The sequence below is a fragment of the Tamandua tetradactyla genome, chromosome 14, assembly GCF_023851605.1.
Source record: "Tamandua tetradactyla isolate mTamTet1 chromosome 14, mTamTet1.pri, whole genome shotgun sequence".
Lineage (NCBI taxonomy): Eukaryota > Metazoa > Chordata > Mammalia > Pilosa > Myrmecophagidae > Tamandua > Tamandua tetradactyla.
Window position 1 is genome coordinate 55142485 of NC_135340.1, and position 27951 is coordinate 55170435.

The window sequence follows — 27951 nt, forward strand, 5'->3', positions numbered from 1 at the left end:
GGAGATTAAAAACAAATGTTTATTTCAGTGTACAGTTATAGCATCCGTATCCTGGACTGGGGCTGAGGCGGGAATGGAGGTGTACTTCGTTTGCCCTGTCCCTGAGGAAGGGGTAAATAGCTAAGTGGCCCTTCATTCCCAACACAGACCCTCAGAAGCCCCAGTCCTGAGCACCAGACATTGGGATGTAATGGTAGGGCTTGCTCTGCTGCAAAGAAGCTCAAGCAACTCCCTTCCAGGAAGTCAAGCCTTCTGCTCCTTCATCTCCTGCCCACCCTTAGGACACAAAGTTCTTCCATCTGAGCAGGCGGGCAGGTCTCCTGGTGAACCCCAGGGGAATATATCCACCTTTCCATCTTTACCAGCTGTACTAGGTTTTTGATACCCCATTTTGAAGCCCACCTGAGGTCAGTCTCTGTAGGTACTGCTGACGCAGAGGGGGCAACTGGGAATACAGCTCGAAGCCCTCTGGGAGGGCTGAATTGGGAAGTTTGTAATAGAGGAGGTGCTGCCGGAGGCCCTGCAGAGAGAGAATAAATTTTAAGAAGTGAGTACTGAGATCTTGCTGACATTTCTATCCCCCAAGACCCTCTAATCTCCCACCCTCCAGGGTGTGTCCGACCCTACCTCATCTGCCAGCAGCCAGGTCTTCTGCAGCATATTCGTGCAGGCAGCCTTCACCTCATCCTGGAGGCAGAACAGGTAGAGGTGGCGCTGGGTGAAGGCTGATACCCATCACTGGCCTTTCTCAGCCCTCACCTTTTCCCCAGCTGGTCCAGGGACAGCTTAATCACTGCCTCTGGGCCAGTTCAATGGCTGTCAACCTCCCTCTCGAGATGAGGATGTAACTTACTGAGCTGTTTGGGTCCTGGGAGAAGATGAAGCCGTTGACATGAGCCACAGCCACAGCATAGAGCACAGGGCACCAGCGTGAACGGAGGGCACCGGTAACCAGGGCTCGGAAGTAGAGCTGAAGGAGGGCCAGGTTGTCTTCTGGAGGCGCCGTATAGCACTCCAGAGACACAGGCAACTGTGACAGGGGAAGTGAGACATGCTGAGGGCGAGGGTGGAAACGTGTATCACTGCAAAACAAGGTGGCTGGTTGATGGTCACATGAAAGCAAATCATGAGGGCAGAGATCAACCCTCTGTGTCACAAGGCTCAAATTTAAAGACTAAAGAGCCAGAAAGTAGGGGAAACTGGGAACTGGGTGATGAGAGAAGCAGCTGTGGATTTCTACCACCCGCCACCACTTGTTTAATCTACTTAAAATTTCAACTTTCAAAATGCCATGTTCAGCTACTCAAATACATTTTCAAACCTTTCAAGAATTCATGTTCTTTGGACTAGTAATTTTCTTTCTAAAAAGTTACTCTTTTTACACTCAGCAAATTATGACAAGAACAATCTAGGTAAAGTTTATGTCTAATACTGTTTATCAGTCTAATGTTATTTTTGCTATTTAAAATAGCAAAAAATTGTAAAAAATCTACATGTTCACTAAGGGGTTCAGATAAATTGGGGTACATCTACAAAATGGATTACTACAAAATAAAAGATACTGATTTCTTATCATTGAATGATGTGGGAAATGCTGATATGATGTTAAATAAGAAAAGAACATGCAGAGTGATCACAACTTTATAAAAAATATGTCTGCACATTAAAAAACTAGTAAAGATAAATCAAAATGTAAACACAATGGTAACACTGGGCAGTGAGATTATGAATGACTTAATCTTTTTTTTTTTTTGCATGGACAGGCACAGGGAATTGAACCTGGGTCTCTGGTATGGCAGGCGAGAACTCTGACTGCTAAGCCACCGTGGCTATGCCCTCTAATGTTCTTTTAAATTCATTTTTATATAAAATACCTATTTATATTTTAAATATAAATTAATTAAATATATTAAATATATATCTAAATATAATATTTAAGTTTTAAGTCCAACAGAATAAGTTTCAATGAAAATTAAAACCAAATCTTAAGATAAAAATAGTTACTCTCTACAGCTTATAAGTTTTAACTCCTTAGCCTGAACTTGAGGCCTTTCAAGTTCCCCAACAGAACTAGTCTCCTCACATCCTCTTCCCTGTCATATTCCTTCCTGCTTCTGAGCTTTGTTTATGCTGTTCCACTAGGAACATCCTGCCCTTCCTCTTCCTCAACAATCTAAATTCTACCTAACCTTCAGAGCCTAGGCCAGTCCTCACTTCTTCCATAAAGTCTGCTCTTTGATTTTTTCCTTCTCTGAATTTTGACTTACCACTTAGAACTGTACAATTCAGGACTATATTGGGTTTTAGTGAATCTCTTCTTATCTAGATTGTAGCACCTTATGTCAAGGAGCCCTGCCTTGCAGATTATAATACCTGCCATATGCCAGATACCACATTAAACTCTTTTCATGGATTTTCTTACTTAGTCCCCTCAAAGCCCCAAGAGGTAAGATAAGAAACTTGAGGCCCACCAAAATTCCCCAATGCCCAGGATGACCCCCAGGGCGTATTGCAAGGGTGCCCATGGCAGGCTCTGCTGGGCTAAGAAAGTACCTGAGTCAGAGGCAGGCCCAGAGCTCGCAAGGCACCCACGTGCTCCCCAAAAAGTGCAAGGCGCAAGGTGACGCTGAACCGACGTTGCAGGGGAAGGAGGACCAGAGCCCCAAAAAGGTGGTCCCCAAAAGAGACGGCTTCAAAATGCTCCAGGAAGTTGGCATAGAGGTCAGGAAAAGATGTCAGGCCAGGAAGTGGGCAATCCAAGTTGAAGTTTTGCAGGACCTGAGGCTGGCAGAGACGGGCTAGAAGGGCTGCCACCAGTTGCTGTATTGGGGTCTCTCGGAACAGCTCACTGTCCACCAGGAACACACACATGAGCCGGGCCAGGCGGGCAGCAGGAGGTACAGCCTGGAGGGCCTGAGGGCGCCAGCTCTCCAGAACTAATACCCACTGTAGAGCCCGCATGGCTGTGCCCACAGTGTCGTCAGGAGAAAGCCCTGAGGGAGTATCTGAGGCCCAGTGGTAGAGGTGGATCAACGGCAGGAAGGGCCAGTCGGTGGGCAGCAGCGGCTCCTTGGGCACAGGAAGCAGAAGGGCTGGGAGTCGCTGTCGCTCCCCTCGGTACAATGCCTGGGAGGCCAGCAATCTGGCGTGGACTGGGGAGCAATGGGTCAGGTAGCAGCTGCGAATGCTGGGGAGGTCCTGGCAGGCCCGAGCTAGCAGAACTCCTCGCCCACACCCAGGGTCCCCGCTGCTCCCTAAGCACAGCCGGTCAGAGAAGTCGGCTGCCTCTGGACCTCCGGATGCTCTTTCCCTATTACAAAATCCAAAAACCAAAAATAAGGGCTTGACCCACAGCACCCAGAAGGCCTTGTCAGCCCTCCAGAGCTTCCCAGAGGCTCCTGAACCCAATGCTGTTCCTCCCTTAGTAACCTCCCAGGCAATGCTGCACAGCAGTCAAGAGGATGGACACTGGAGCCAGCTGCCTAGGCACAAGTTCATATAACTTCTCTGTGTTTCATTTTCCTTGTAATAAAATGGGGCTACCTCATGGTACAAGATACTTAAAACTTAAAGGTGTGCCAGACACAGAGGAAGCAATCAGTAACTGTTAGCTGTAATGTGTGTTTAGTTTTATGCCATTTTTAGCCCTACAGTCACAGTGAATTCTCACAATAATTCTCTGATGTGGTTATCCTCATCCCCACTTTACTAATGAGGAAACTAAAGCTCAGAGAGGTTACACAATCTATGGAAGAAAGACCCAGGTATCCTGGCTCAAATTCAGGACTGGTCTGTCAACAGCTTCAGCAGCCTCCCAAAAGGCCAACTGATGCCACCAGTGCAGGACTTACGGAAGGAACTCTGGCCGGAACACACAGCTCAGCAGCAGCTCATGGGCAAGGTGCTCGCTTCCAGGAAGCAGCCGGCTCAGCAGGGCCAGTGCCAGGCCATGATGAAGAGGAGCGCTGGTGGCCAGCGCTGGCTGCAGTGACGTCTGTGGACCCAAAAGCAGGGAGTGCTTAGTAGTGGTGAACGGCAGAGGAGGTGTGAGGGATGAAGCAGAGAGAAGTGAGGAAGAGAAGGTAAGCAAGGATAAAGGGGACAGATCCCAGGCAAGTCTGGAGGAAAGTAGGACTGCATGACCTGGCAGAAGCACAGGTTCCAGAAAAACAGGAAGAGGATAATGGGGACAGGGATGAATGTGCAAAGACACCAACACACTGGAAAACCCACCGCTCTCTGGGCCAGGGTGAGTGCCAGGTACTGCAGGTGGTGCTCATGGCGCAAGGCCCATGCAGAGAAGGGTGTGAGGTGTGGGATGGCAGCAGAAGCCACACAGTGGAGGAAATACTTCTGAAGTCCGGGGGCGGCCAACACAACAGCCACCTAAGGAGGAACAAGCTTGTTCAGTTCTAGAAATTGACTTTGATTCTATCTAGGGCTTCCTTGGTGGCTATGCCCTTCCCAGCCAAACCCAGGGAAACAGATGCTGGCAGAAGAGGCCTCCCTTCCCTACAGGGTACCCTCCCCTCTTCCTTTCTAACTCCTGCCATCTTGGCCCTCGGCCTGGCCCCTAACTGGACACCCAGCACTCACCTGGCCACATAGCCCTTTGTGGATCCGGGCCAGGGTGTTGAAAAGAGAGAGGAGGGCAGTGAGGAATGGGAAGGGTGAGGCTGAGCCAGCTAGGCTGAGCGGGGGGCAGCCTCCTGAGCATCCCAGAGACACGAGGCTGGGAAGAGCTTCAGGGGCCGGGGCACAGGACAGTGGGTTGCAGAGAGGGGAGCAGCACCTATGGGCAGAATGGAGAAGCTGAGAACTCTAAGAAAGCTACCAACAGGAAACTTGACTTGAGGTGTGCCAGACTAAAAAAGAGTTGCCTGGTTTGGACCAAGATCAGCAGGGGCCCAGCACTTGGACTCCTGGAGCCCAGAGCTCTGCAGAGGAACAGGGGCTGCTGTGTGAAGGATGCTCTGTGTTTTACTTGTCCTCAGAGCCCCACATGGCTGCTGTTCACCAGGGATTCAGATTTCCCTCAGGCTGAAGGGTTCCACCCTGGGATGCACCAGGGAGCTGGGCCCAAGAATCACAAGCAGAGAAACTACACCCCTTCCTCTGCCACCCATTGCACACACACACAGTTCATACATACCTAAGGGAATCCCACAGGCTGCCCAAAGTGGGCTGACTTAGCAGAGGAAGCAGCAGCTCCTCTAACAGTTGCTCCATGTCCTGAAGCCAATCTCCTGGGCACAAGCTGGGCTGGAGGACAGAAGGATTCACTGAGATGATGGCCCATGGCACCCATTCTCCTAGGCCCAGTGTACCCAAGCCAATCCCACGATTCTAAGAGCCCTAAAGAGTCCACTTGGAGGCGTGTGCCTTCTGACCCTTATAAAGGGAAAGAAGGCCAGAGGCTGCTCTGACATCCAATGTCTAGGGACCCTGGGAAAGCAAGAAGGTTTTAGGGAGGCTGAGCTGTTGCTTGAGGCTTTCTGGTCCCCACCAACATGACTCCCTGTAGCTCCACTAGGATATGGAGGTGTAAAGAGGAGGAAAGGTAACAGTGAGAAGGTGGAGGGCATGGAAAGTCAGGAATGGGGGTGAGGGGGTAGAGCACAGAAGTAGAGAAGTGGAGACAGGAAACAAGAGGGTGGGAGTGTGACGATGGAGGCAGGGCACGTGGGGCATGGTGGAGGGGCAGGATTGCTCACTTGCTGGCTCCAAGCCTGGTAATAGGCATCCAGGAACAGTATGCAGGCAGCGGGCACGGGGCCCAGGGTAGTCCACATCCCAAGTTTGGGCAGCAACTTCAAGGTCCGCCTTAGACATGGCTCCACGAGAGGTCGGAGTCCAGACACCTGAGTCCAAGTGATGGAGGAAGAGGCCGACAGGCTGACCTTTGCAGAGTCACTATGGGAGAGCCAAGAGGTGCCAGAGGGAGAGTCTGGCTGCCTCACTTGCCTCTAAGCTCCAGCCTCCATCTCTCAGTGGTGGAATATTCCCACCTGCCCAGGAGCGTCCAGGAGGACTTTCCTACAGGCAAACTTAGGGCTATAAACCCACCTGGTGGCTGCCAGGGTCAGCTGGGTGAGGAGAGTGAGCAGTGAGGCGATCCGCTGCATGGACAGGGGCTGGGGCAGCTGGGTGGTGAACTCCTGGGACACAGCCTGCAGGGCCCGTATCAGCACTGGATAGAGTTCCCTAGGGGAAAAGAGACATGAGACCCAGGCATGGCCCTGGCCCAGGGATGTGCAGTCTGGTTAGGGAGGATCAGTAGGGGGAAAGCCCTGAGGGTTGAGGCATTCATAGGAGGCTTCAAGAGGGAAGGAAGGCTGGGCCTTCAAGAATGGAAAAGATGTAGCCCTTCAAAGCTGCCCCTCAACAGGGAGTTTAGATTTGATTGCACCAAGATACCAACAATTTCGTTTTGTGCATCAAACGTGGCTAACCTAAGCTCGTTCCACTCTACCCTGGCTGATCCAGACACCCAAGGCTTCATTACTGCCAAAATCTCTACTTCCCCATTCTCAGCATCCCTCTAAGTATGGGACTTTGAGGTGTCAGGGTAAGCGAGGTGTCAGGGTAAGCCAGAAATGCAGAAATGGAGGGGTCTGTGAATGAGCCTATCCACTGCCTCTCCTCACCTGTAAAGATCACCATCTTGGCCATAGATGGCGGCCACAGTCCACAGACGGTAGGACTCAGTGCTCAGTGCCTCGGCTTCCTCTGAGGGCAAGGCCAGTTCCTGGGGGGGTTCAGCTATGAAGCGGCATAGACGGCTCCGGAGATCAAAGCTGTTCAACTGGAGATGAGCAGAGAGTCTGGGGATCAGGGTCTGCCAGGAGCTACAGTCCATCTAGCCACTCTCGCCTCAGGTTCAGTCACTAAGGAGACTGGCTTCACCTGGGCTCTCAGGTGTCACAGGGTCACAGCTCTGAGCAGAGTTGAAACTACCTCATCCATTCATTCCTCCTTCCTTCCCTCTGTCTCTTTAGTAAGTACTTGCTAGGCACCTTTTCTAGGGCTACCTGGATATAGGTGAGGAATCCCAATCACTGTATGGATCTTCTGGTCTGGGCCTGGGGAACAGGGAGCCTTCTCTGAGCCCTCGATCTTGGGGTTCTCCCCTATGAAACTCATTCCCACAGAGGAGAAGCTAAGCCTACTTATAATTATGTCAAAGAGTCACCCCCAGAGAACCTCTTCTGTTGCTCAGATGTAGCCTCTCTCTCTAAGCCAACTCAGCAGGTGAATTCACTGCCCTCCCTCCTACATGGGACATGACTCCTAGGGATGTAAATCTCCCTCACAACGTGGGACAGAAAGCCTGGAACAAGCCGGGACCTTGCATCAAGAAATTGAGAAAGCCTTCTTGACCAAAAGGGAGAAGAGAGACATGAGACAAAATAATGTTTCAGTGGCTAAGAGATTTCAAACAGAGTTGAGAGGTTATCCTGGGGATATGTATTATATAGATATCCCTTTTTAGTTTATGGTGTATTGGAATGGCTAGTGGGAAATACCTGAAACTGTAGGGCTGTGTTCCAGTAGCCTAGATTCTTGAAAATGATTGTATAAAGATATAATGTTTACAATGTGACTATGTGATTGTGAAAACCTTGTGGTGTCTGACGGTCCTTATGTCTAGTGTATGGACAGATGAGTAAAAAAAAAATACACACACACAGGGATAAAAATAAATAAATAATTCCCAGCCCATGCACTTCCCAAAACAAACAAAGAAACCAACAAAAACCAACAAAAAATCCAACAAATGGTGTTGCAAAAACAGGATACACACATGGAAAAAGAATGAAATGGGACCCCATCATACAGCATACAATAAATAAATAAATAAACATGTTGCTTTGGCAGCACATATACAAAAATACATAAATAAATAAAAAAGCAATGGGGGGCAAGGGATAAAATAAATTGGGTAGATGTAAACACTGATGGTCAATGAAAGGAAGGGGTAAGGGGTATGGGATGTATAGCAGTCTTTCTTTTTTCTTTTTCTGGAGTGATGCAAATGTTCTAAAAATGATCATGGTGATGAAAACACAACTATGTGATGACACTGTAAGCCACTGATTGTATACTTTGGATGGACTGTATGTGTGTGAAGATATTGCAATAAAAATATTAAAAAAATAAAGAGAAAAAACCAAGGAGACTTCTCCTCACACACCCTGCCATGGTAGGCCTAAAGGACATATTAGCCTCAAAGTGACTAGGCTCCTGCCTATAGCTTCTGTCTCATTTCTAAGCAACCAGACCAGAGAAGAAGAGGAAGGTAAGAGGAAGATAAGGGGCCATGTTCAGCCCCAGTTTAGCCTTGTGTCCTGCTCACCAGCCGGGCAGCGATATTCCTACCAGCCGAGGCCAAGACACGAAGTAGCTTCATGGCAGCAGCACAGGGCACTCTGTGTAGACTGGGAGTAGGACCCACCCCCGTGGGGGCCCATCTGGTGGGCAGGAACTCTCGAACCACAGTCTCTATCAGCCGAGGGCACTCCAGGACCTGTGGAGGACAGAGGGAAATGGGAAGGTAGGGGGCAGAGAGTTCAGACCAGGTCCAACCAAACCAGGTTCTTTGTCCATTTCCTGCCTCCTCCTCTTTCTTACCCTTGTGGCTGACTCCAGGGAATGTCGGGCCAGGCGGATGAGCACAGCCAGGATGTCAAGGACCACAGCAGGTCCTGGGCAGGCCACCTCCAGCACATAGCGCAGCCGAGGCAGCAGGTTTGTGGCCAGGAGTCCCTGGTGATCAAAAAGATAAACCCACTGTCAAATGTAGCCAAGTTCAGGGCCTTTGATGATGCTTTCTGCAAAACATGTGCTTCCCTTCTGGGTCGTGGGATTGGATTGAAGCTGGGCTAGGCCAGGCTAACAGTTGTTCCAGCACCTTTACCTTGATGACATCTTGTCGGGCCAGGTCAGGTGGGGGCCGGCTTCCTTCCTCAGGACTCTTCTTTTTTGCCTTTTCTGCTGGGGGCTCTTCATCCTCGTCCTCATCCTCCTTGTCCTCCTGGCTGGGTATCAGAGGGAACACCGAAGCTCCATGGTACCAGGAGAAGGTGCGGTCCAGGAGCTCCTGCCAGAGGAAAGGAGTGGAGGTGGGGAGGAGAAGTAGGGGCCAGGACAGGAAATGGGTCCATGAAGCAAGAGAAAGCAGAAAGGCAAGGCTTCTGGGCTTTGGGGATTTTAGAAGACGGTGATGCCTGCCATTCCATTCTCCATGTAACCTGCCAAAGCCTTAATACTGAGGAAATGCCCAGCATGAGGTGTAAGGACCCTGATGTCTCCAAATCCCCTTCATATCCCTGTGGTACCTCATCTCCAGGAGCCACCAGCAGAGCCCGAAGAGCCCGGACAGCGGCTACAATGACCCCATCCACTCTGTCATCCAGGGAGAAGCGCAGCAGGAAGAGGAAGCCAGCATCCAAAAGAAGGCGCAAGACGCTGCCCACCAGCTGGTCCCCAAACTCCCCAGCCTGGGCCTGGGGACGGGAAGGATAAAACCTTGCTGAAGATGCTGAAGTTATGGAGTCTTTGCCCTAATCCCTCACTTGTCTGCCTGTGATTCTGGGTCTGCCGTGTCCCCCAGTCTGACCCATAGATAGCTAGTATCTGGGCTAATGAGGTAGGGAAGTCTAAGGTTGTAGGACGAGAGGGGCAGCAGTTCACTCACCCTGCTGATGACCTGGGCCAACACATGCAGTGCTAATGCTCTCTGCTGGGAAACCTGGCTGCGAGTCAGGTGGAACAGCTCCTGTAGGGAGTATCCTGCTCTCTGGGGCAGGGACAAGAAGTCAGAAGGAGCCAGGATGCAAGGCAGCACCCCAACAAAACCCAGCAATCTCTACACGCCAAGCACTAACTTACATGCAATGGAGAAACAAAGTGATGTCCCCTGCCCATGTTCTCCATGGAGTCACAAGATGATAGAAAAAAGAGTACTGACACCCAAGTAACCATGGTATAAGGCAAATCAGGAAGAATGTAGTAACTGATGTCTAATTTACAATAGAAGAATAAGAGAGAGAGAGAGAAGGGAGAATCTGGAAAAGTGATGTGGTCTCAGTGGATGGGTGGAACTTTGATAGCCTGGTATGGAGCAAAGGATAAAGACATTCCCTGAGGGGACTCTGGGACCTGAGCCCTGGAGGTCCCTGAGCACAAGGAGGTAAGTGGAGAGGAGCCAGCAGAATGGTGGAGCAGGAGGGAGGGAGACAGAGCTGTGGGATCAGCAGGAACAGAATGTGGAAGAACTTTCTTACTAGGCTGAGCCAAGACCTTATTCTGTAACCAGTGGGGGCCAGAAAGTTTTCTGAGGCAAAGTGCGGCCAGAGCTGGACCAGAGGAAATGAGCATGACAGGCCCATAAGGGAGAGAATAGCACAGGGGATATACTGATCGAGCAGACAGGAAGAAGAAAGGTTCTTACCCAGGAAACATCATGGGGAGGTGATATTTAGAATTGGCAAGTTCTGGCAATTGACTGGAATGTGAGGGGGATAGGAGGAAGAGTTTGGGTCTAAGAAACTGAATGGACAGCAGAACAGGGAACAACGGTGATCTGAGGCAACTGATCAGACACCCTTTCCCACACTGTTGTTAACAGTCCTTGCCAAGACCTGCCCAGTTCCCCTTGGACCCCTTGCCTTACCTCCGCTTCCTCTCCATGGTGATGTAGACCCAGATGGGTGGGTAGATCCACATCGGGGGCTAGTAGCTCTCCCTGAAGACTGAATCGGGCCTGCATCCTCTAACAGGAAGAGAAAGAAGACTATGGGCTGGGAGCAGCAGCAACTTCCCCACACCCACTCTTCACCATTAATTCCAGGTCTCTCAGGACTCAGGTCCTCATTCCACCTCTGAGTAGAGATTGGTTTCCACTGACCTTGGGGGCCAGGCAGGGTGATGGGAGAGGAGGGTGAGGACAAAGGAGAGGTGTTTCTTAGGCTCAGGGGAAGAAAAGGGCCTGAGTAAAGAGTAGGAGCAGCAGCTTTAGCACCACCACCACCACTGCCCTTTCTAGGCCAGCTGACACTCACCTCCTGTGTCTGCTGCTGCCGAAGTGGGGGCAGATCCCGGGTCCAATGGAGCTTTTCCAGCTCAACAGTATCCATGTGTAGCCATTCTTTATGGGGGGTCACGGGCAGTGCTGGAGCTGGGAAGATGGGAGCATGGTAGTATCCCCTGAGGGCCAGCTCACTGGGTTCCAGTCCCAGTCCCAGCCATCAATCAGCAGCTACCAGATTCATCTCTGCCTCCAGGGCCTGGCAGCTTCTGTCCTCAGCTATGGCTAAATGGCAAGGCCCAGGGGCTAGAACTTCTGGAATCTGGATGAATGTAAAATATGGTAGAACACATTCAGCCCTCACTCCAGTTAATTTCTGTCCCTAAGGACTTGTAGGAGGAGGAAGGTGAAGACGAAGAGGAGGTGGAAAGGAAAAGAGAGAGAAGGAACAGAGGAGGAATGGAGGACTCTACATATCTGGGAAAACCTAGCTCTCCATTTTCTAGTACCAACCATCTAAAGCCCTGGGGCAGGGGTGGGAATATGAGGAGGGGTTAGCTATACATCTCCGGAGGGGCAGGATGCAGAAACACCCACAACACTCTCTTCCTTCCTCATCCCTGCCCCACCCAGCCTGCTCAGCTGCCTGGAACTTCTCTGGGGCAGGAGGTCACTGCTCTCATAATTCAATTTCTTCTTTTGTTAATCACTAATAAAAAAATCCAGTTCTGGGAAAGTGAGTGCTCACACTGGCTTCTCTGCTTCTGGTCTAGCATACTCATACAGACCTGCGTCAGACTCTTCCTCTCCCATCACCCTGGTCCTGCCATCTTCCCTTCACTGGGAGCAGAGGCAGAAAGGTCTGTGGGATGGATAGAGCCAGAGCAAAAGCCAGGGCAACTATGACAAAGGCAGGGAGATGGTCTGCCAGGGTGGGGGTGAGGGGCCATTTAGCCATCACACCCTGATGTCTCTTACAGGGAAGGGGGAGAAGGAGGAGAACAGGACAAGGATAGGAAGCATGTGCATGAAAACATGCCTCAGTAAAGGAAGACTTATTTGAAGCCAATAATGAGGATTACTTTTGGATGTCCAAGGACAAAGAAGTTTCTCTCTTCTGCCACTTGCCATGCAAAGGAAAAAGGACTCTTTCCTCTACTTTTATCCCTGAAAAGATATACCCCTCTCCCCCAATCCTGGGGCTCCTGGCTCTAGCTCATCTTCCTTCCTGGATTCACTGGCAGAAGTTGGCACCATCGGCTCCTCTTTAATGACCTCAGGAGAGGGTCTTCCTCGCCTCTGTTCTTCAGTGGTATTCTCTCCTGCTTGCTCATGGGAGCAGCTGCGAGATCTCAAGAAGGAAATCAAACTAGGATCTAGAAGCAAGGATAGAGGAGAAAGTGAGTGAAGGAAAATTCTCTCCAGCCACCTATAGACCTGAAACCTACTAAATACTGCCCACTTGCGGGTGCCAACAGCAGCACAAGTTGTTTTCCAGCCCTGGCCTGAGCCTCCTGGGCTCTCCTGTGGCCCATCTCACACCTGTGAAGTCACTGCATCTGTCTGCCCACCTTTCCCTACACCCTTCATAGTCTCACAGCCCAACTCTGTGCTTGGCTCCAGAACAGAGGTCCAAAGTCAGTAACTGTGGAATAAATGAATGCATGCTGACTAAGGCCAAAGTTAAGGAAGGCATTTAGGGGAGCAATTTTCCTTTCTCTCTGCTGATTTATTTATTCACAAATATTTACTAAACACCTACTATGTGCCAGGCTGTATGTAGGTGCTAGATGTACTGTAGGGGACAAGATTGACTTGAAGCCTATCGATGTGGCAAGTAGAGACTATAAGGGAGGTATAGTATCCTATAGTGTCATCTATAGTAGTATGGGGTATTGAGTATAATGGTGTAAGCAGGGCCTGTGAGACCAGCAGACCTGGGCTAAAATTCCATCCATTCCTTACCAGCTGTGTGACCTGGGGGAAGAACTTCAAATTTAGCCTAGTTTTTCTTTTTTTTTTCATAAATAAAAGGAGGTTAATACCACCTACTTCATAGGACTAGTCTGAAGACAGAATGAAATAATGCCTAAAAAGTACTATACACAGTGCCTGGCACATAGTAAGCCTTCCTCAATACATAGCATCCCTTCCTAGACCAGGAGTAGCAAGGAAGTCTGGTGCCCATACCGAGCTGAGCCAGCAACCGCTGCTGTTCCTGCAGGATCTCCTCAGGGGCCATGGCTTGTAGTCTTGCTATATTCTCCTCATGTATGGTCTGGGCTTCCTGCTCAGCCTCCCGGCTCCTGAGCCCCTTCCCCGTGACCAGGTGGGGTCCCTGGAAGCTGTGGCTGCTCCCTGGAAGCTGGTAGCTCTGGTCCGGAGGAGCAGGTACCTCACATGACACAGAATCTGGAAGAAGTATATGATCAGTCTTATTCCCCTACTCTCCATGGCTCTAACTGGGCCCTCTGGCTCTCTTATCTAACCCATTACACCTGGAGATAGATGTAGGCCTCACAGCTGTCCTGGGCACATAGTAGAGAGCATCAGGACCGGACCCCACACTCTGGGGTGAAGTGAGGGACTGGCCTCTCTGCTCCTTTTTCCCCTTATATTCTTTATATGAGAAAGTTTCTCTCAGAAAAATCCTAATTTCTGATTCTTAGATGTCTAGGCAACTGTTTGCTTCCAGGGGCAGGTCCCCAGCACATTAGCTAGTAATTCACATCACTAAAGGAAACTGGACCTATAATCTTTACTTTTATAGACTCTGCCAGACACTCTTACCTGCTTCTGTGTTTCTTAGAGTCACATAATGGCTTGCCCCCTTTCTGTACCTAAGACCCAGAGGTGAACCCAAGCCTTCCATACTCGGCACTCCTGAGACAGCTCCAAAGCACTTCTCATGTGACAGCTCAAATGAACTTCCCACTTGAGGCAGGAAATATGTATATCAAAAACAAGATTTTATGGCCATGTCTTTTAAAACAGCAAAGTTCAAGCCTCTTCAACCCCAGCTCACCCTTTGGAGAGTCTAGAGTAGTCACAACATCCCCCACTAGTGGGACACCCTCCTTGTTGGCTTCAAACTCCCTCCTTGCTGCAATCTCCTGGGCAAAGATGCTTCTTTTACCAGATGTTGCTGGCTCTCTCTATGGGGCAAAAAGAAAACTCAGTTTACTAATGCTCTTTACCCCCTCTCCTAACAATCCGGTAAACCAAGGTCTCTGGAACAAAGAGGTAAAAGGAACTTTGCTTGATCACCAGGGATCACAACATAATCCTTTGAAAAACCAGGGTTTTATTGGGAGTAGAGGTCTGGAATTATGACAGAATTGGGTTTGATTTCTGGATTTTCTACCTATTAGATATGTGGTGTTGGATAAGTTATTTACCTATTTTGGGGGGGTTTCAGTTTCTTCATCTGACTAACAGAGATAATGATACCTACCTTACAGGGTCATTATGAGGATCAAATGAGGAAGTGTATTTAAAGTGCTTATATGGAACTGCTTTGTAAATGGGAGAATTTATCACTATTAAGACTATCGATCTAGGGAAGATGCACTATGATGCTCACCTGACTGTCATTAAATGGTGCCTACGGTTACTCCTGCCTACCTGTCTATCCTTTGAGCGATGGAATACAGGAGGGAAAGCAAAGCCACTAGGCACAGGCAGATTCACAGCTACTGAACTTGTATCCCGTTCCTGCAGTAACAAAGCACAAAGTAGTGAAGATAGAGAGACATACCCAGTCCTGCAGAGCTAGAACCCCACTCTGGTGGGTCATGAATCCACCTCACTTCTCAGGGCACGGTGATTCTGACCCAGCCATCAACCTGATTGCCAGGGGGAAAAGTCCCACTTTTCCAAGGCACTCTCTGCTCATGAAACTCACCCCCCCCAACCCAAATCCCTGGTACCCTAGGACACCTTGTCCCACTCAGCCAGGGTGAGACATACAATAATCTTAGTCAAGACAGCAGTGATGTGCTGATCATGCCTGTTCAGCCTCTCTTCAGGGTCCTCGCTCTCGGACAAGGGGTGGCCAGGGCCAGTCCTGGCTCTCTTTGAGGGAGCTGGAACCAGAGCTGGAGGCAAATCTGGGAGATCTGAGGAGGGAAAAAAAAAAAAAAAAACCCAGACATTCATATGTTACCAGGAAGAGACTTGAGAGCGGACATGGGGTGGGGTAGGGAGTAGGGAGTAGAGGAGAGCCAAAGAAAGAAAAGGCATTGTGAATAATTAACAGCACTAAATTACCTATTTTAATGTTGTTAAAAGGGGACATTTTAGTGCATATGTGCTACTAGAATAGAAATTTTAATGTAAACCATGGACAACAGTTAACAATACAATTATAAAAATGTTCTTTCATCAGTTGTAACAAATACACCACACTAATGCAAAGTGTTAATAATAGGGTGTTTTGTGGGAATTCTGTATTTAGGCATGATTTTTCTATAAACCAACAACTTCTCTTAATAGAAAGAAGAAAGAAACAGCAGTTGCTGTGGGCACTTGGCTCAAGGTGTGCAACCTTAGGCAAGATATTTAACCTCTGGGCTGAAGCAACAGAGGCTATGCAGTGTCTGAAACAATGATGGGTCAGAACCTAAGCACACCAGAAATGAGGTGAGTGGGGGAGATGAGGCCGCACCTTGTCTCCCTCTCAGCTTCACACCTACAGGTACTCACTGTCCAGCATCACCACATCCCGATGGTCCTGCAGCACAGGCTCGTCCCGGTTAGCAGCACCACCTCTCCTCCTTCCTTTCTTCACCAGCTGTACTGCTGGGACTGCACCAGCTGAGAGAAACTCATTCTGGAAGCGTAGCAGGTCCACCTCGGACTCTCCCGGCTTTGGTCTCAACAGCATCTTGTTACCGCAGCTGTCTCCCTGGTGACACCCTTTCTGGCACTGCTTTGGTATGGGGATTCTGCCTCATTCACCCCTAAGAATAATAAAGATCATAGGCCCTGTGTGAGTGAATTCTGATCCTCTTTATTGTGCATCAGAGACCTTCTTTTCCCTTGGGCCCGTATCAATCCATTCCTCATTCATAACTTATTGCCATTCCCTCCCTATTCGGCTCTCCCTAATGTCATTAGCCTAGTAACAATATTTACTGCTAACTTAGATTGTTTACAGTCTAAGGGCAATAAAACTCTCAGAAATAAACAGCAGGGGCACTAAGGAAAATGCCTTCAGGGACCAGGCAGATAAATATCATAACAAGGAGTGGTGATTTTATCAAACTGGAGAGAACATGCCTGGACTAAAGGTATTCAAATTATTAAAAACCTTGGGCTGTAAAAGATCAATATACAAAAACTAGTTGTATTTCTACATAAATGCAAGAAAAGTCAGAAAATGAAGTTAAGAAAACAACTTCATTTACAATAAATAAAAAAAGAAAATATACGCTGAGCCCTCGATCTTGAGGTTCACCCCTGTGCTGGTTTGAAAGGAAGTGTGCCCCCTAGAAAAGCCATGTTTTAATCAAAATCCCATTTCATAAAGGTAGAATAATCCCTATTCAATACTGTATGTTTGAAACTGTAATCAGATCATCTTCCTGGATGATGTGATTTAGTCAATAGTGGTTGTTAAACTGGATTAGGTGATGACATGTCTCAACCCATTTGGGTGGGTTTTGATAAATTTCTGGAGTCCTATAAAAGAAGAAACATTTTGGAGAAAGAAGAGATTCAGAAAGAGCAGCACCACAAAGCAGAGTGCAGAGTCCACGAGCCAGCGACCTTTGGAAATGAAGAAGGAAATCACCTCCCGGGGAGCTTCATGAAACCAGAAGCCAGGAGAGAAAGCTAGCAGATGACGCCATGTTCACTATGTGCCCTTCCAGCTGAGAGAGAAACTCTGACTGTGTTCGCCATGTGCCTTCTCACTTGAGAAAGAAACTGTGAACTTCATTGGCCTTCCTGAACCAAGGTATATTTCCCTGGATACCTTTGACTGGACATTTCTATAGACTTGTTTTCATTGGGACATTATCTCAGCCTTAGAACTGTAAACTAACATCTGATTAAATTTCCCTTTTTAAAAGCCATTCTGTTTCTGGTATATTGCATTTCAGCAGCTAGCAAACTAGAATAGCCCCTATGAAACATATTCCTCGTAGGCTAAGTAGGCTAGGCCTACTTAAAATTAGGCCCAGAGAACCTCTTTTGTTGCTCAGATGTGGCCTCACTCTCTAAGCTGACAGGGAAAGTGAACTCACTGCCCTCCCCCACTACACGGGACATGACTCCCAGCACTGTATATCTCCCTGGCAACATGGGACAGAAAGCCCAGGATGAGATGGAACTGGTATCAAGGGACTGAGAAAACCTCCTTGACCAAAAGGGGGAAGAGAGAAACGAGACACAATAAAGTGTCAATGCCTGAGAGATTGTAAACAGTTGAGAGTTTATCCTGGAGGTTATTCTTACACATTATATAGCTATCCCCTTTTTAGTTTATGATGTATTAGAGTGGCTAGAGGGAGGTACCTGAAAGTGTGGAGCTACGTTCCAGTAGCCTTGTTTTTTGAAGATGATTGTATAATGGCATAGCTTTTACAATGTGACTGTTTGACAGTGAAAACCTTGTGTCTGATGCTCCTTTTATCTAGGGTATAGACAGATGAGTAAAAAATATGGATAAAAAAATAATAGGGGGAACAAAAGTTAAAATAAATTGAGCAGATAGAAATATGAGTGGTCAGTGAGAGGGAGGGGTAAGGGGTATGTTATGTGTGAGTTTTTCCTTTTTTATTTCTTTTTCTGGAGTGATGTAAATGTTTAAAAAAAATGATCATGGTGATGAATACACAACAATATGATGATATTATGAACAACTGATTGTACACCATGTATGGAATGTTTGTATGTTAAGTTTTATCATTAAAAATTTATTTTAAAAAAGATAAAATACTAGGAATAAGTTTAAATAAAACATGCACAACACTTGTACACTGAAAACTACAAAACACTGCTGAAAGAAACTAAAGAAACCCTAAATATATGGAAAGACATCATGAATTGGAAGACTTAATATTTTGACAATGGAAATACTCCCCAAATTGATCTTCAGATTCAATATATTCCCTATCAAAATTCCAACTGCCTTTCCTCAGCAAGAATTGATAAGCCAATTCTAAAATCAATATGAAAATGCTAGGGACCCTGGATATCCAAAACAATCTTGAAAACGAAGAACAATTTCTGGCTTACTGGGGAGACAAACACAGACCCAGCTAAAATGCTGGATCTTTTGGTAATTTCCTATTTCATTACCTTTCTTTCTCCCATTAGCCTAGAAATTCCAAAGGTTTGTAGCTGTGTTGGTTTGGTTTGAAGCTGCTATGTACCCTAGAAAAGCCATGTCCTTTTAATCCTAATCCAATCTTATGGAGCCAGAGCTATTATGAGGTGGTATCTTTTTTTTATTATTACTATTAAACGTACCAACATACAAATGCAAATTCCTTTTTTTTTTTCTTCACAATCACACAGTCACATTATACATTATACAATCATCATCAAGAAACCTGGCTACTGGAACACAGCTCTACATTTTCAGGCAGTTTCCTCCAGCCTCTCCATTACATCTTGGATAACAAGGTGATATCTACTTAATGCATAAGAATAATCTCCAGGATAACCTCTCGACTCTGTTTGGAATCTCTCAGCTATTGACACTTTGTCTCATTTCACTCTTCCCCCTTTTGGTCTAGAAGGTTTTCTCAATCCCCTGATGCTGGGTCTCAGCTCATTCTAGAGTTTTTCTCAATTCCTTGATGCTGAATGTCAGCTCATTCTGGGATTTCTGTCCCACACTGCCAGGAAGATCCACACCCCTGGTAGTCATGTCCCACGTAGACAGGGGGAGGGTAGTGAGTCTGCTTGCTGTGTTGGCTGGAGAGAGAGGCCACATCTGAGCAACAAAAGAGGTTCTCTTGGGGGTGACTCTTAGGCTTAATTTTAAGTAGGCTTGACCTATCCCCTGTGAGGTTAAGTTTCATATGAACAAACCCCAAGACTGGGAGCTCAGCCTATAGCTTGGGTTGTCCACACTGCTTGTGAGAATATCAAGAATTCAACTCGGGGAAGTTGAGTTTTCCCCCATTTTCACCATTCCCCGGAGGGGACTTTGCAAATACTTTTCCACTCACTGATCAAATCACTCTGGGATTCATCAGGGCATCACCTGGACAAACCAACAAAATCTCATGTCCTATACAAAGTTCCATGTACTTAAGGTGTTCAATCAACTATCCACATAAGTTATATTAGGAGATGCACTAGTCAAAGTATAGATTTGTACCAAGTAAACATTTTCGCTTTAGTCTCACACATTAGTTGAAATTTTAAAATATTAAGTACCATCTATTTTCAGCACACTGCAGTAATGACATTCTTTTGTTCTTCCTCATGCAAAAACATTTTTTAAATTTGTACATTTACTCACTATCATTATACACTATAGGCATTCCTAGATTATACCATCTCAATTTTTATCATCTATCTTTCTTTGTGATTTCATTTATGCCCCAGCCCTCCTTCTTCCATCATTCTCATATGCAGCTTCATTCAGTGTTTTAACATAATTGTATTACAGTTAGGTAATATTGTGCTGTCCATTTCTGAGTTTTTATATTCAGTCCTGTTGCACAATCTGTATCCCTTCAGCTCCAATTATCCAATATCTTACCCTATTTCTATCTCCTGATGGTCTCTGTTACCAAGGAAATATTCCAAGTTTATTCACTAATGTCAGTTCATATCAGTGAGATCATACAGTATTTGTCCTTTTGTTTCTGGCTAATCACACTCAGCATAATGTCCTCAAGGTCCATTCATGTTGTTACATACTTCATAACTTTATTCTGTCTTACAGCTGCATAATATTCCATCTTATGTAAATGTCACAGTTTGTTTAGCCAACTGTCTGTTGATGGACATTTTGGCTGTTTCCATCTCTTGGTAATTGTTAATAATGCTGCTATAAACATTGGTGTGTAAATGTCCATATGTGTCCTTGGCCTCATGACCTTTGAGTAGAGACAGCATATAGATGGGTCCTGTTTTTTAATCCATTCTGCCAGACTATGTCTTTTGATTGGAGAGTTTAATCCATGAACATTTAGTGTTATTACTGCATGGGTAGTACTTTCTTCTCCTATTTTGCCTTCTGGATTTTATATGTCATATCTAATTTTCCTTCTTTTTACCTTTACTCATAGTCTTCCTTTCTACACTCTTCTCCACACCTCTCTCTTCTGTCTTCGTATCTGTCTCTAGTGTTCCCTTTAGTATTTCTTGCAGAGCTGGTCTCTTGGTCACAAGTTCTCTCAGTGATTTTTTGCCTGAAAATGTTTTAATTTCTCCCTCATTTTTGAAGGACAATTTTGCTGGATATAGAATTCTTGGTTGGCAGTTTTTCTCTTTTAATAATTTAAATATAATATCCCACTGTCTTCTCGCCTCCATGGTTTCTGCTGAGAGATCTGCACATAGTCTTATTGGGCTTCCCTTGTATGCGATGGCTTGCTTTTCTCTTGCTGCTTTCAAGATCCTCTCTTTCTCTTTGACCTCTGACATTCTGATTATTAAATGTCTTGGAGTATATCTATTTGGATCTATTCTCCTTGGGGTATGCTGCAGTTCCTGGATCTGTAATTAAGTCTTTCATAAGAGTTGGGAAATTTTCAGTGATAATTTCCTCCATTAGTTTTTCTCCTCCTTTTCCCTTCTCTTCTTTTGGGACACCCACAACACATATATTCGTGCGCTTCATATTGTCTTTAAATTCCCTGAGTCCCTGCTCATATTTTTCCATTTTTTCCCTATAATTTCTGTTTCTTGTCGGATTTCAGATGTTCCGTCCTCCAGTTCAGAAATCCTATGTTCTGTCTCTTGAAATCTACCATTTTAGGTTTCCATTGTTTTTTCATCTCTTCTACTGTGTTTTTCATTCCCATAAGTTCTGTGATTTGCTTTTTCAGACTTTCACTTTCTTCTTTTTGTTCTTTCCTTGCCTTCTTTATATCCTCCCTCAATTCATTCATTTGGTTTTTTTAATTTAATTTTTTATTAATTAAAAAAAATTACAAGAAACACAAACATTCCCAACACATACACTCAGCAATTCACAATATCATCACATAGTTGCATATTCATCATCATGATCATTTCCCAGAACATTAGCATCAATTCAGAAAAAGAAATAAAAAGACAACAGAAAAATATAGCAAACAGAAAAAAAAAAATTTTACAGGCCATACCCCTTACTAATCCCTTCCATTGATCACTAGCATTTCAAACTAAATCTATTTTAACATTTGTTCCCCCTATTATTTATTTTTATTCCATATGTTCCTCTCATCTGTTGACAAGGTAGATAAAAGGAGCATCAGACACAAGGTTTTCACAATCACACAGTCACATTGTGAAAGCTATATCATTATACAATCATCATCAAGAAACATGGCTACTGGAACACAGCCCTACATTTTCAGGCAGTTCCCTCCAGCCTCTCCATTACATCTTGGATAACAAGGTGATATCTACTTAATGCATAAGAATAACCTCCAGGATAACCTCTCGACTCTGTCTGGAATCTCTCAGCCATTGACACTTTGTCTCATTTCACTCTTCCCCCTTTTGGTAGAGATTCATTTGGTTTTTGATGAGGTTTCCCATGTCTGTTTGTACATTCTGAATTAGTTGTTTCAGCTCCTGTATGTCATTTGAATTGTTGGTTTGTTCCTTTGACTGGGCCATATCTTCAGTTTTCCTAGTGTGATTTGTTATTTTTTGCTGGCGTCTAGGCATTTATTTACCTTAATTAGTTTATTTTGGAGATTGCTTTCACTTTTATCTAGGGTTTTCTTGCTGGATGAATTTGTTGTCTATCTGTTCTTTGACATTCCGTTCAGCTTTATCTGGACCTTTAGCTTAAGTTTTGTTTGACAGAGGAGAATTTTTCAGTTCTTGTTTTCTTATTTCTTGCCCTGCTTGTGTGGTGCCTTTCTCCCACACACACTTAGGAGGGTCTGCTTAGATATTATAGACCCCAGCCAGATTTTCCCAGACCAAACTGGTCTCCTATCAGGAGGAAAGAGTCACCTGCGTTGGTGTTCCCTGAGGGTGAGACCCAGCAGGTTGAAAGACAACTTTTCTGTGAAGTCTCTGGACTCTGTTTTTCTTATCCTGTCCGGTATGTGGCGCTTGTCTGACTGCAAGTCCCACCAACATAAGATGATGCGGTACCTTTAACTTTGGCAGACTCTCCCTGCTGTGAGCATGGTGGAGACAGAGGAAAGGTTGTAGGCTGGTTTTAATGGCTTCAAATTACCAAGCCCTGGTGTCTGAATTCCTTGATGGAGGGATTCCACCTGGGTGGGGCTTCACCCCTCCCCTGGGGAAGGCACAAGCTCCAGATAAGCCTCCAGAAGAGCTCACATCTGCCTATGCCTGGGGCAGTTGCAGCCTGAAAAAGCCTGCCACCGTATCCAGAGGCAGTCAAGCCTTTGTAGATACACAGCCACAAAAACCTCTGTTTCCTTCTTTTTTTCCCCCCTTTATCTGTCAGTCCTGCCCCCTTGGCGCTGGGGCAAAAATGAGCAACCTCTGCTTTGACCAGGTTCACCTAAGCTGGGGGCCTATTTTTAGTAGTCAGAATTTGTTAATTAGTTCCACAATTGGTGTTTGATTGTGCCCAGTCCCTGCTGCTGGTCAAGTCCTTTCGTTTCCCCTCTGGGAAGCGGCCTGTGGGGGAGGGGCGCTGGCCGCCGCAGTTTTGGGAACTCACGGTTCTGGGGGGTGCTTGCAGCCGGTCCAGCTGGTCCAGACTTGGGTACGCTGTGTGTCCGGTCACTATTGTGGCTCTGGGAGCTGTTCTGTACTGTTTCTGGTTATTTAGTAGTTGTTCTGGAGGATGAACTAAAATGCGCACGTTGTTAAGCCGCCATCTTGACCTGGCCAAATGCAAACATTCTTATCATATGATCATTCCATTCTACATATATAATCAGTAATTCATAATATCATCACATAGTTCTAGATTCATCATGATCATTTCTTAGAAAATTCACATCAATTCAGAAACAGAAATAAAGAGAAAACAGAAAAAAATTCATACATACAATACCTTACCCTTCCCTTTCATTGATCACTAGCATTTCAATCTACTAAATTTATTTTAATACTTGTTCCCCCTATTATTTATTTTTATTCTGTATATTTACTTGTCTCTTGATAAGGTAGATAAAAGGAGCATCAGATACAAGGTTTTCACAATCACAAAGTCACATTGTGAAAGCTATGTCATTATACAATCATCTTCAAGAAACATGGCTACTGGAACACAGCTCTACATTTTCAGGCATTTCCCTCAAGCCTCTCCAGTACATCTTGACTAACGAGGTGATATCTATTTAATGCGTAACAGTAACCTCCAGTATAACCTCTCGACTCTGTTTGAAATCTCTCAGCCATTGACACTTTATTTTGTCTCATTTCGCTCTTCCTCCTTTTGGTCAAGGTTTTCTCAATCTCTTGATGCTGAGTCCCAGCTCATTCTAGGATTCTTGTCCCACGTTGCCAGGAAGGTCCACACACCTGGGAGTCTTGTCCCATGCAGACAGGGGGAGGGCAGTGAGTTTGCTTGTTGGGTTGAACTGGAGAGAGAGAGGCCACTTCTGAACGACAAAAAAGGTTTTCTTGGGGATGACTCTTAGTAGGCTTGTCCTATCTTTTGTGGGGTTAAGTTTCATATGAAGAACCCCCAAAATTGGGGGCTCAGCCTATTGCTTTGGTTGTCATCACTGCTTGTGAGAATATCAAGAATTCTCCACTTGGGGAAGTTGAACTTTACCCCTTTCTATTGTGAGTTGATATCTTTTGATTAGGTTGTTTTCATGGAGATCTGGCCCCCCCACCAATTGTGGCTGTAACCTTCTAATTAGATGGAGATGTGACCACGACCATTCAATGGGGGTTTTAATTAGTTTACTGGAAAAGGAGCTCACGGAGAGGAGAAGAGCTCAGAGCCAACAAGACACATACATTTGGCAATGCAGAAGATGCCCCAGAAGATGCTAGAAGCTGACAGAGCTGTTTGAAACCACAAACTGGGACAGAAGGACAGCAGACATCATATGTGCCTTCTCATGTGACAGAGAAAATCAGCTTTTCGTTCAAGAAGTTATCCTCTTGTGGGATGCCTTAATCTAGACATTTTCATGGCCTTAGGATTGTAACTGGTAACTTTAAATTCCCTTTATAAAAGCCAAACCATTTCTGGTACATTGCATTACAGAAGTTTTAGCAAACCAAAACAGTAGTTAAAATGGCATTTCTTCAATTGCGAAAACCTTTTTTTGGTCAAACAATATACCCCAATTTTGAGGGATATAATAACCACATTTATACATTAAACAGGCTGAGAACAATACAAAGCAGTACATCCTACTGACCAAAGGAATCACATAGAAAACTAGTGCTAATCCTCAACAAAATTCTAGCAAATCGAATCCAGCAACACATTAAAATAATTATACATCATGACCAAGTAGGATTCATCCCAGGTATGCAAGGATGGTTCAACATAAGAAAATCAACTAATGTAACACACCATATCAACAAATCAAAGCAGAAAAACCACATGATCATCTCGATTGATGCAGAAAAGGCATTTGACAAAATTCAACATCCTTTCCTGTTGAAAACACTTCAAAGTATAGGAATAGAAGGGAACTTTCTCAAAATGATAAAGGGAATATATGAAAAACCCACAGCTAACATCATCCTCAATGGGGAAAAACTGAAAACTTTCCCCCTAAGATCAGGAACAAGACAAGGATGTCCACTATCACCACTGTTATTCAACATTGTGTTCGAAGTTCTAGCCAGAGCAATTAGCCAAGAAAAAGAAACATAAGGCATCAAAATTGGAAAGGAAGAAGTAAAACTCTCACTGTTTGCATATGATATGACACTATATGTCAAAACCCTGAAAAGTCCACAGCAAAACTACTAGAGATAATAAATGAGTACAGCAAAGTGGCAGGTTACAAGATCAACACTCAAAAATCTGTAGTATTTCTATACACGAGTAATGAACAATCTGAGGGGGAAATCATGAAAAGAATTCCATTTAAAATCGCAACCAAAAGAATAAAATATTTAGGAATAAATTTAACTAAAGAGACAATAGATCTATACAAAGAAAACTACAAGAAACTGTTAAAAGAAATCACAGAAGACCTAAATAAATGGAAGGGAATACCGTTTTCATGGATTGGAAGACTAAATATAGTTAAGATGTCAATTCTACCTAAATTGATTTACAGATTCAATGCAATACCAATTACCAAAAACTTACTTTTCAGAAATAGAAAAACCAATAACCAAATTTATATGGAAGGGCAGGGTGCCCCGAATAGCTAAAAGTATTCTGAGAAAAAAAAAATGAAGTTGGAGGTCTCACACTACCTGACTTTAAGGCATATTATGAAGCTACAGTGGTCAAAACAGCATGGTACTGGCATAAAGATAGATACACTGACCAATGGAATGGAATGGAGTGTTCGGATATAGACCCTCTCATCTATGGACAGTTGATCTTTGATAAGGCAGTCAAGCCAACTCACCTGGGACAGAACAGTCTCTTCAATAAATGATGCCTAGAGAACTGGATATCCATATGCAAAAGAATGAAAGAGGACCCATATCTCACACCTTATACAAAAATTAACTCAAAATGGATCAAAGACCTAAACATTAGATCTAAGACCATAAAACTGTTAGAAGAAAATGCAGAGAAATATTTTATAAATCTTTTAACAGGAGGTGGTTCCCTAGACCTTACACCCAAAGCAAGAGCATTGAAGAAATAAATAAACAAATGGGAACTCCTCAAAATTAAACACTTTTGCCCATCAAAGAACTTTGTCAAGAAAGTAAAAAGACAGCCTACACATTGGGAGACAATATTTGGAAACGATATATCAGATAAAGGTCTAGTATCCAGAATTTATAAAGAGATTGTTCAACTCAACAACAAAAAGACAGCCAACTCAATTACAAAATGGGCAAAAGACTTGAACAGACACTTCTCAGAAGAAGAAATACAAATGGCCAAAAGGAACATGCAGAGATGCTCAACTTCCCCGGCTATAAGAGAAATGCAAGTCAAAACCACAATGAGATATCATCTCACACCCACCAGAATGGCCATTATTAATAAAACAGAAAATGACAAGTGCTGGAGAGGATGTGGAGAAAGAAGCACACTTATCCACTGTTGGTGGGAATGTCCAATGGTACAACCGCTGTGGAAGGCAGTTTGGCGGAAAGAGATGGAAACAGCCAAAATTGCGAAGAGATGGAAACAGCCAAAATGTCCATCAACAGACAAGTGGCTAAACAAACTGTGGTATGTACATACGACGGGATATTATGCAGCTGTAAGACAGAATAAAGTTATGAAGTATGTAACACATGGGTGGACTTTGAGGGCATTATGCTGAGTGAGATCAGCCAGAAACAAAAGGACATGTACTGTATGGTCTCACTGATATGAACTGACATTAGTGAATAAACTTGGAGACTCTCATTGGTAACAGAGACTATCAGGAGATAGAAATAGGGTAAGATATTGGGTAATTGGAGCTGAAGGGATACAGATTGTGCAACGGGACTGAATGTAAAAACTCAGAGTGTCTGGTACTTACATAAAGCTTCAGTAAAAGATAGCAAGTAAAGTCACAAGTAAAGCCATCAGTACATTATTTCCACAATCATAGCTGATTTGTCCAGAATCATTCCATGAGAGAAGTGATAATACCTTGAACTACAGTACGAACGGGCGTAACTAGCAAATCAAATGTAAGCAGGGTAGCACTAACAAAGCACGACAGGATTTTATAGGATTGCCTCTGAGGGGTCAGCAGGACTCTCTAACGTTGCAGCCTATCCTCCAGCGCCAGACGCCGCTCAGAGTAGGGTTCGGCGATTGCCCCTTGGGCTCTGCGGTCGGAAGTTATCCCTCCGTACCCAGAGAGAATGAAATCTATGTCGCTCGTGGATGGACGGCCGTTTACCCAGAATATCTGCACCAAAAAGACCACGCCACTGCTTTACAGGCCAGAGATCCTAGAACAGCTTCCGACACCGGAACCAAACAACCTTTACCTGGGCCCTCCGCCCGAGTCCTTCAAGGCCCATCCCTCCAGCCCCACCACCTACTTGCTCTAGGCTCACCAGGGCGCCGCCATCTTGCCCTGCAGGAAGCGCGTTTCCGTCGCCCCGGCTTTCAGCTTCCGCCCCGCAGCCGGGCCCCGCCTATTCGAGGCTAGCCCCGCCCGCTTGGGGGTTTGTGCTTGCTGGCGCCGACCCGTGAGAGCAAAGGTGGGCCCCCGCCGAACTTTGCCGCTTTTTTCCCTCACCACGTTAGTTCTGTACAAAACACCCAGAGCACACATCTCTCTGTTGTACAGCAGCGCAGGCCCCTGGTGTGCTCTCTGTTGTAGAGCAGCACACATATTACACCTGTGGCACAGGCCGAGGGTTCCTCAGGCGCTCCTCTGCGCGCGCTCTGCCGGATGATCACATCCTGCACCCAGCACCCACGCCCGCAGGCAGCCAGTCCACAGAAACCTACATGCACAACAGTGTGACCACTCCAGTGTGTTTATGGACGAGGAAGAGGATAACTAGGAAAACGTGAGGGGAGGCTCTAGAAACGATACATTTGAGGGAGCAGTGCAGGAATGGAGGGGGTGAGGAGAAGGCAGAGAAGACAGCCTCTCTGCCTGCGAGGTTACTACCCCGTTTCTTAAGCATCCTGTTCATGCGATCTCCTGTCTTGGAAAGCTTCCCTCTTTTCCCCTGCCACCGTACCCCCA

At 45.6% G+C, this 27951-nt stretch overlaps 2 protein-coding genes across 4 annotated transcripts in view; one reads left to right on the plus strand and one right to left on the minus strand.

Annotated features, from left to right (window-relative positions):
• RPAP1 (RNA polymerase II associated protein 1) lies at nt 1-27353 on the minus strand. 3 transcript variants are annotated; one of them, XM_077127515.1, is made up of 25 exons: nt 27293-27353; nt 15734-15990; nt 14999-15147; nt 14654-14743; nt 14055-14184; nt 13220-13441; nt 12211-12405; nt 11064-11179; nt 10676-10774; nt 9698-9799; nt 9339-9506; nt 8918-9100; nt 8632-8766; nt 8357-8527; nt 6648-6805; nt 6067-6204; nt 5715-5913; nt 5153-5262; nt 4597-4792; nt 4234-4386; nt 3852-3994; nt 2554-3310; nt 854-970; nt 628-687; nt 1-520 (listed from the first exon to the last, which is right to left on the minus strand). In XM_077127515.1, exons 2-25 carry the CDS (start codon nt 15912-15914, stop codon nt 371-373), a joined length of 4122 nt encoding a protein of 1373 aa, XP_076983630.1. In that variant the 5' UTR covers nt 15915-15990; nt 27293-27353; the 3' UTR covers nt 1-370. The 3 variants fall into 3 exon arrangements, with proteins under 3 accessions (XP_076983630.1, XP_076983628.1, XP_076983629.1); XM_077127513.1 differs by having other exon boundaries at nt 854-1030; XM_077127514.1 differs by having other exon boundaries at nt 854-1030; nt 27308-27347.
• Nucleotides 1-27951, plus strand: part of TYRO3 (TYRO3 protein tyrosine kinase) — a 62305-nt gene that overhangs the window by 4053 nt on the left and 30301 nt on the right. The gene's annotated exons all lie outside the window — the stretch shown is intronic.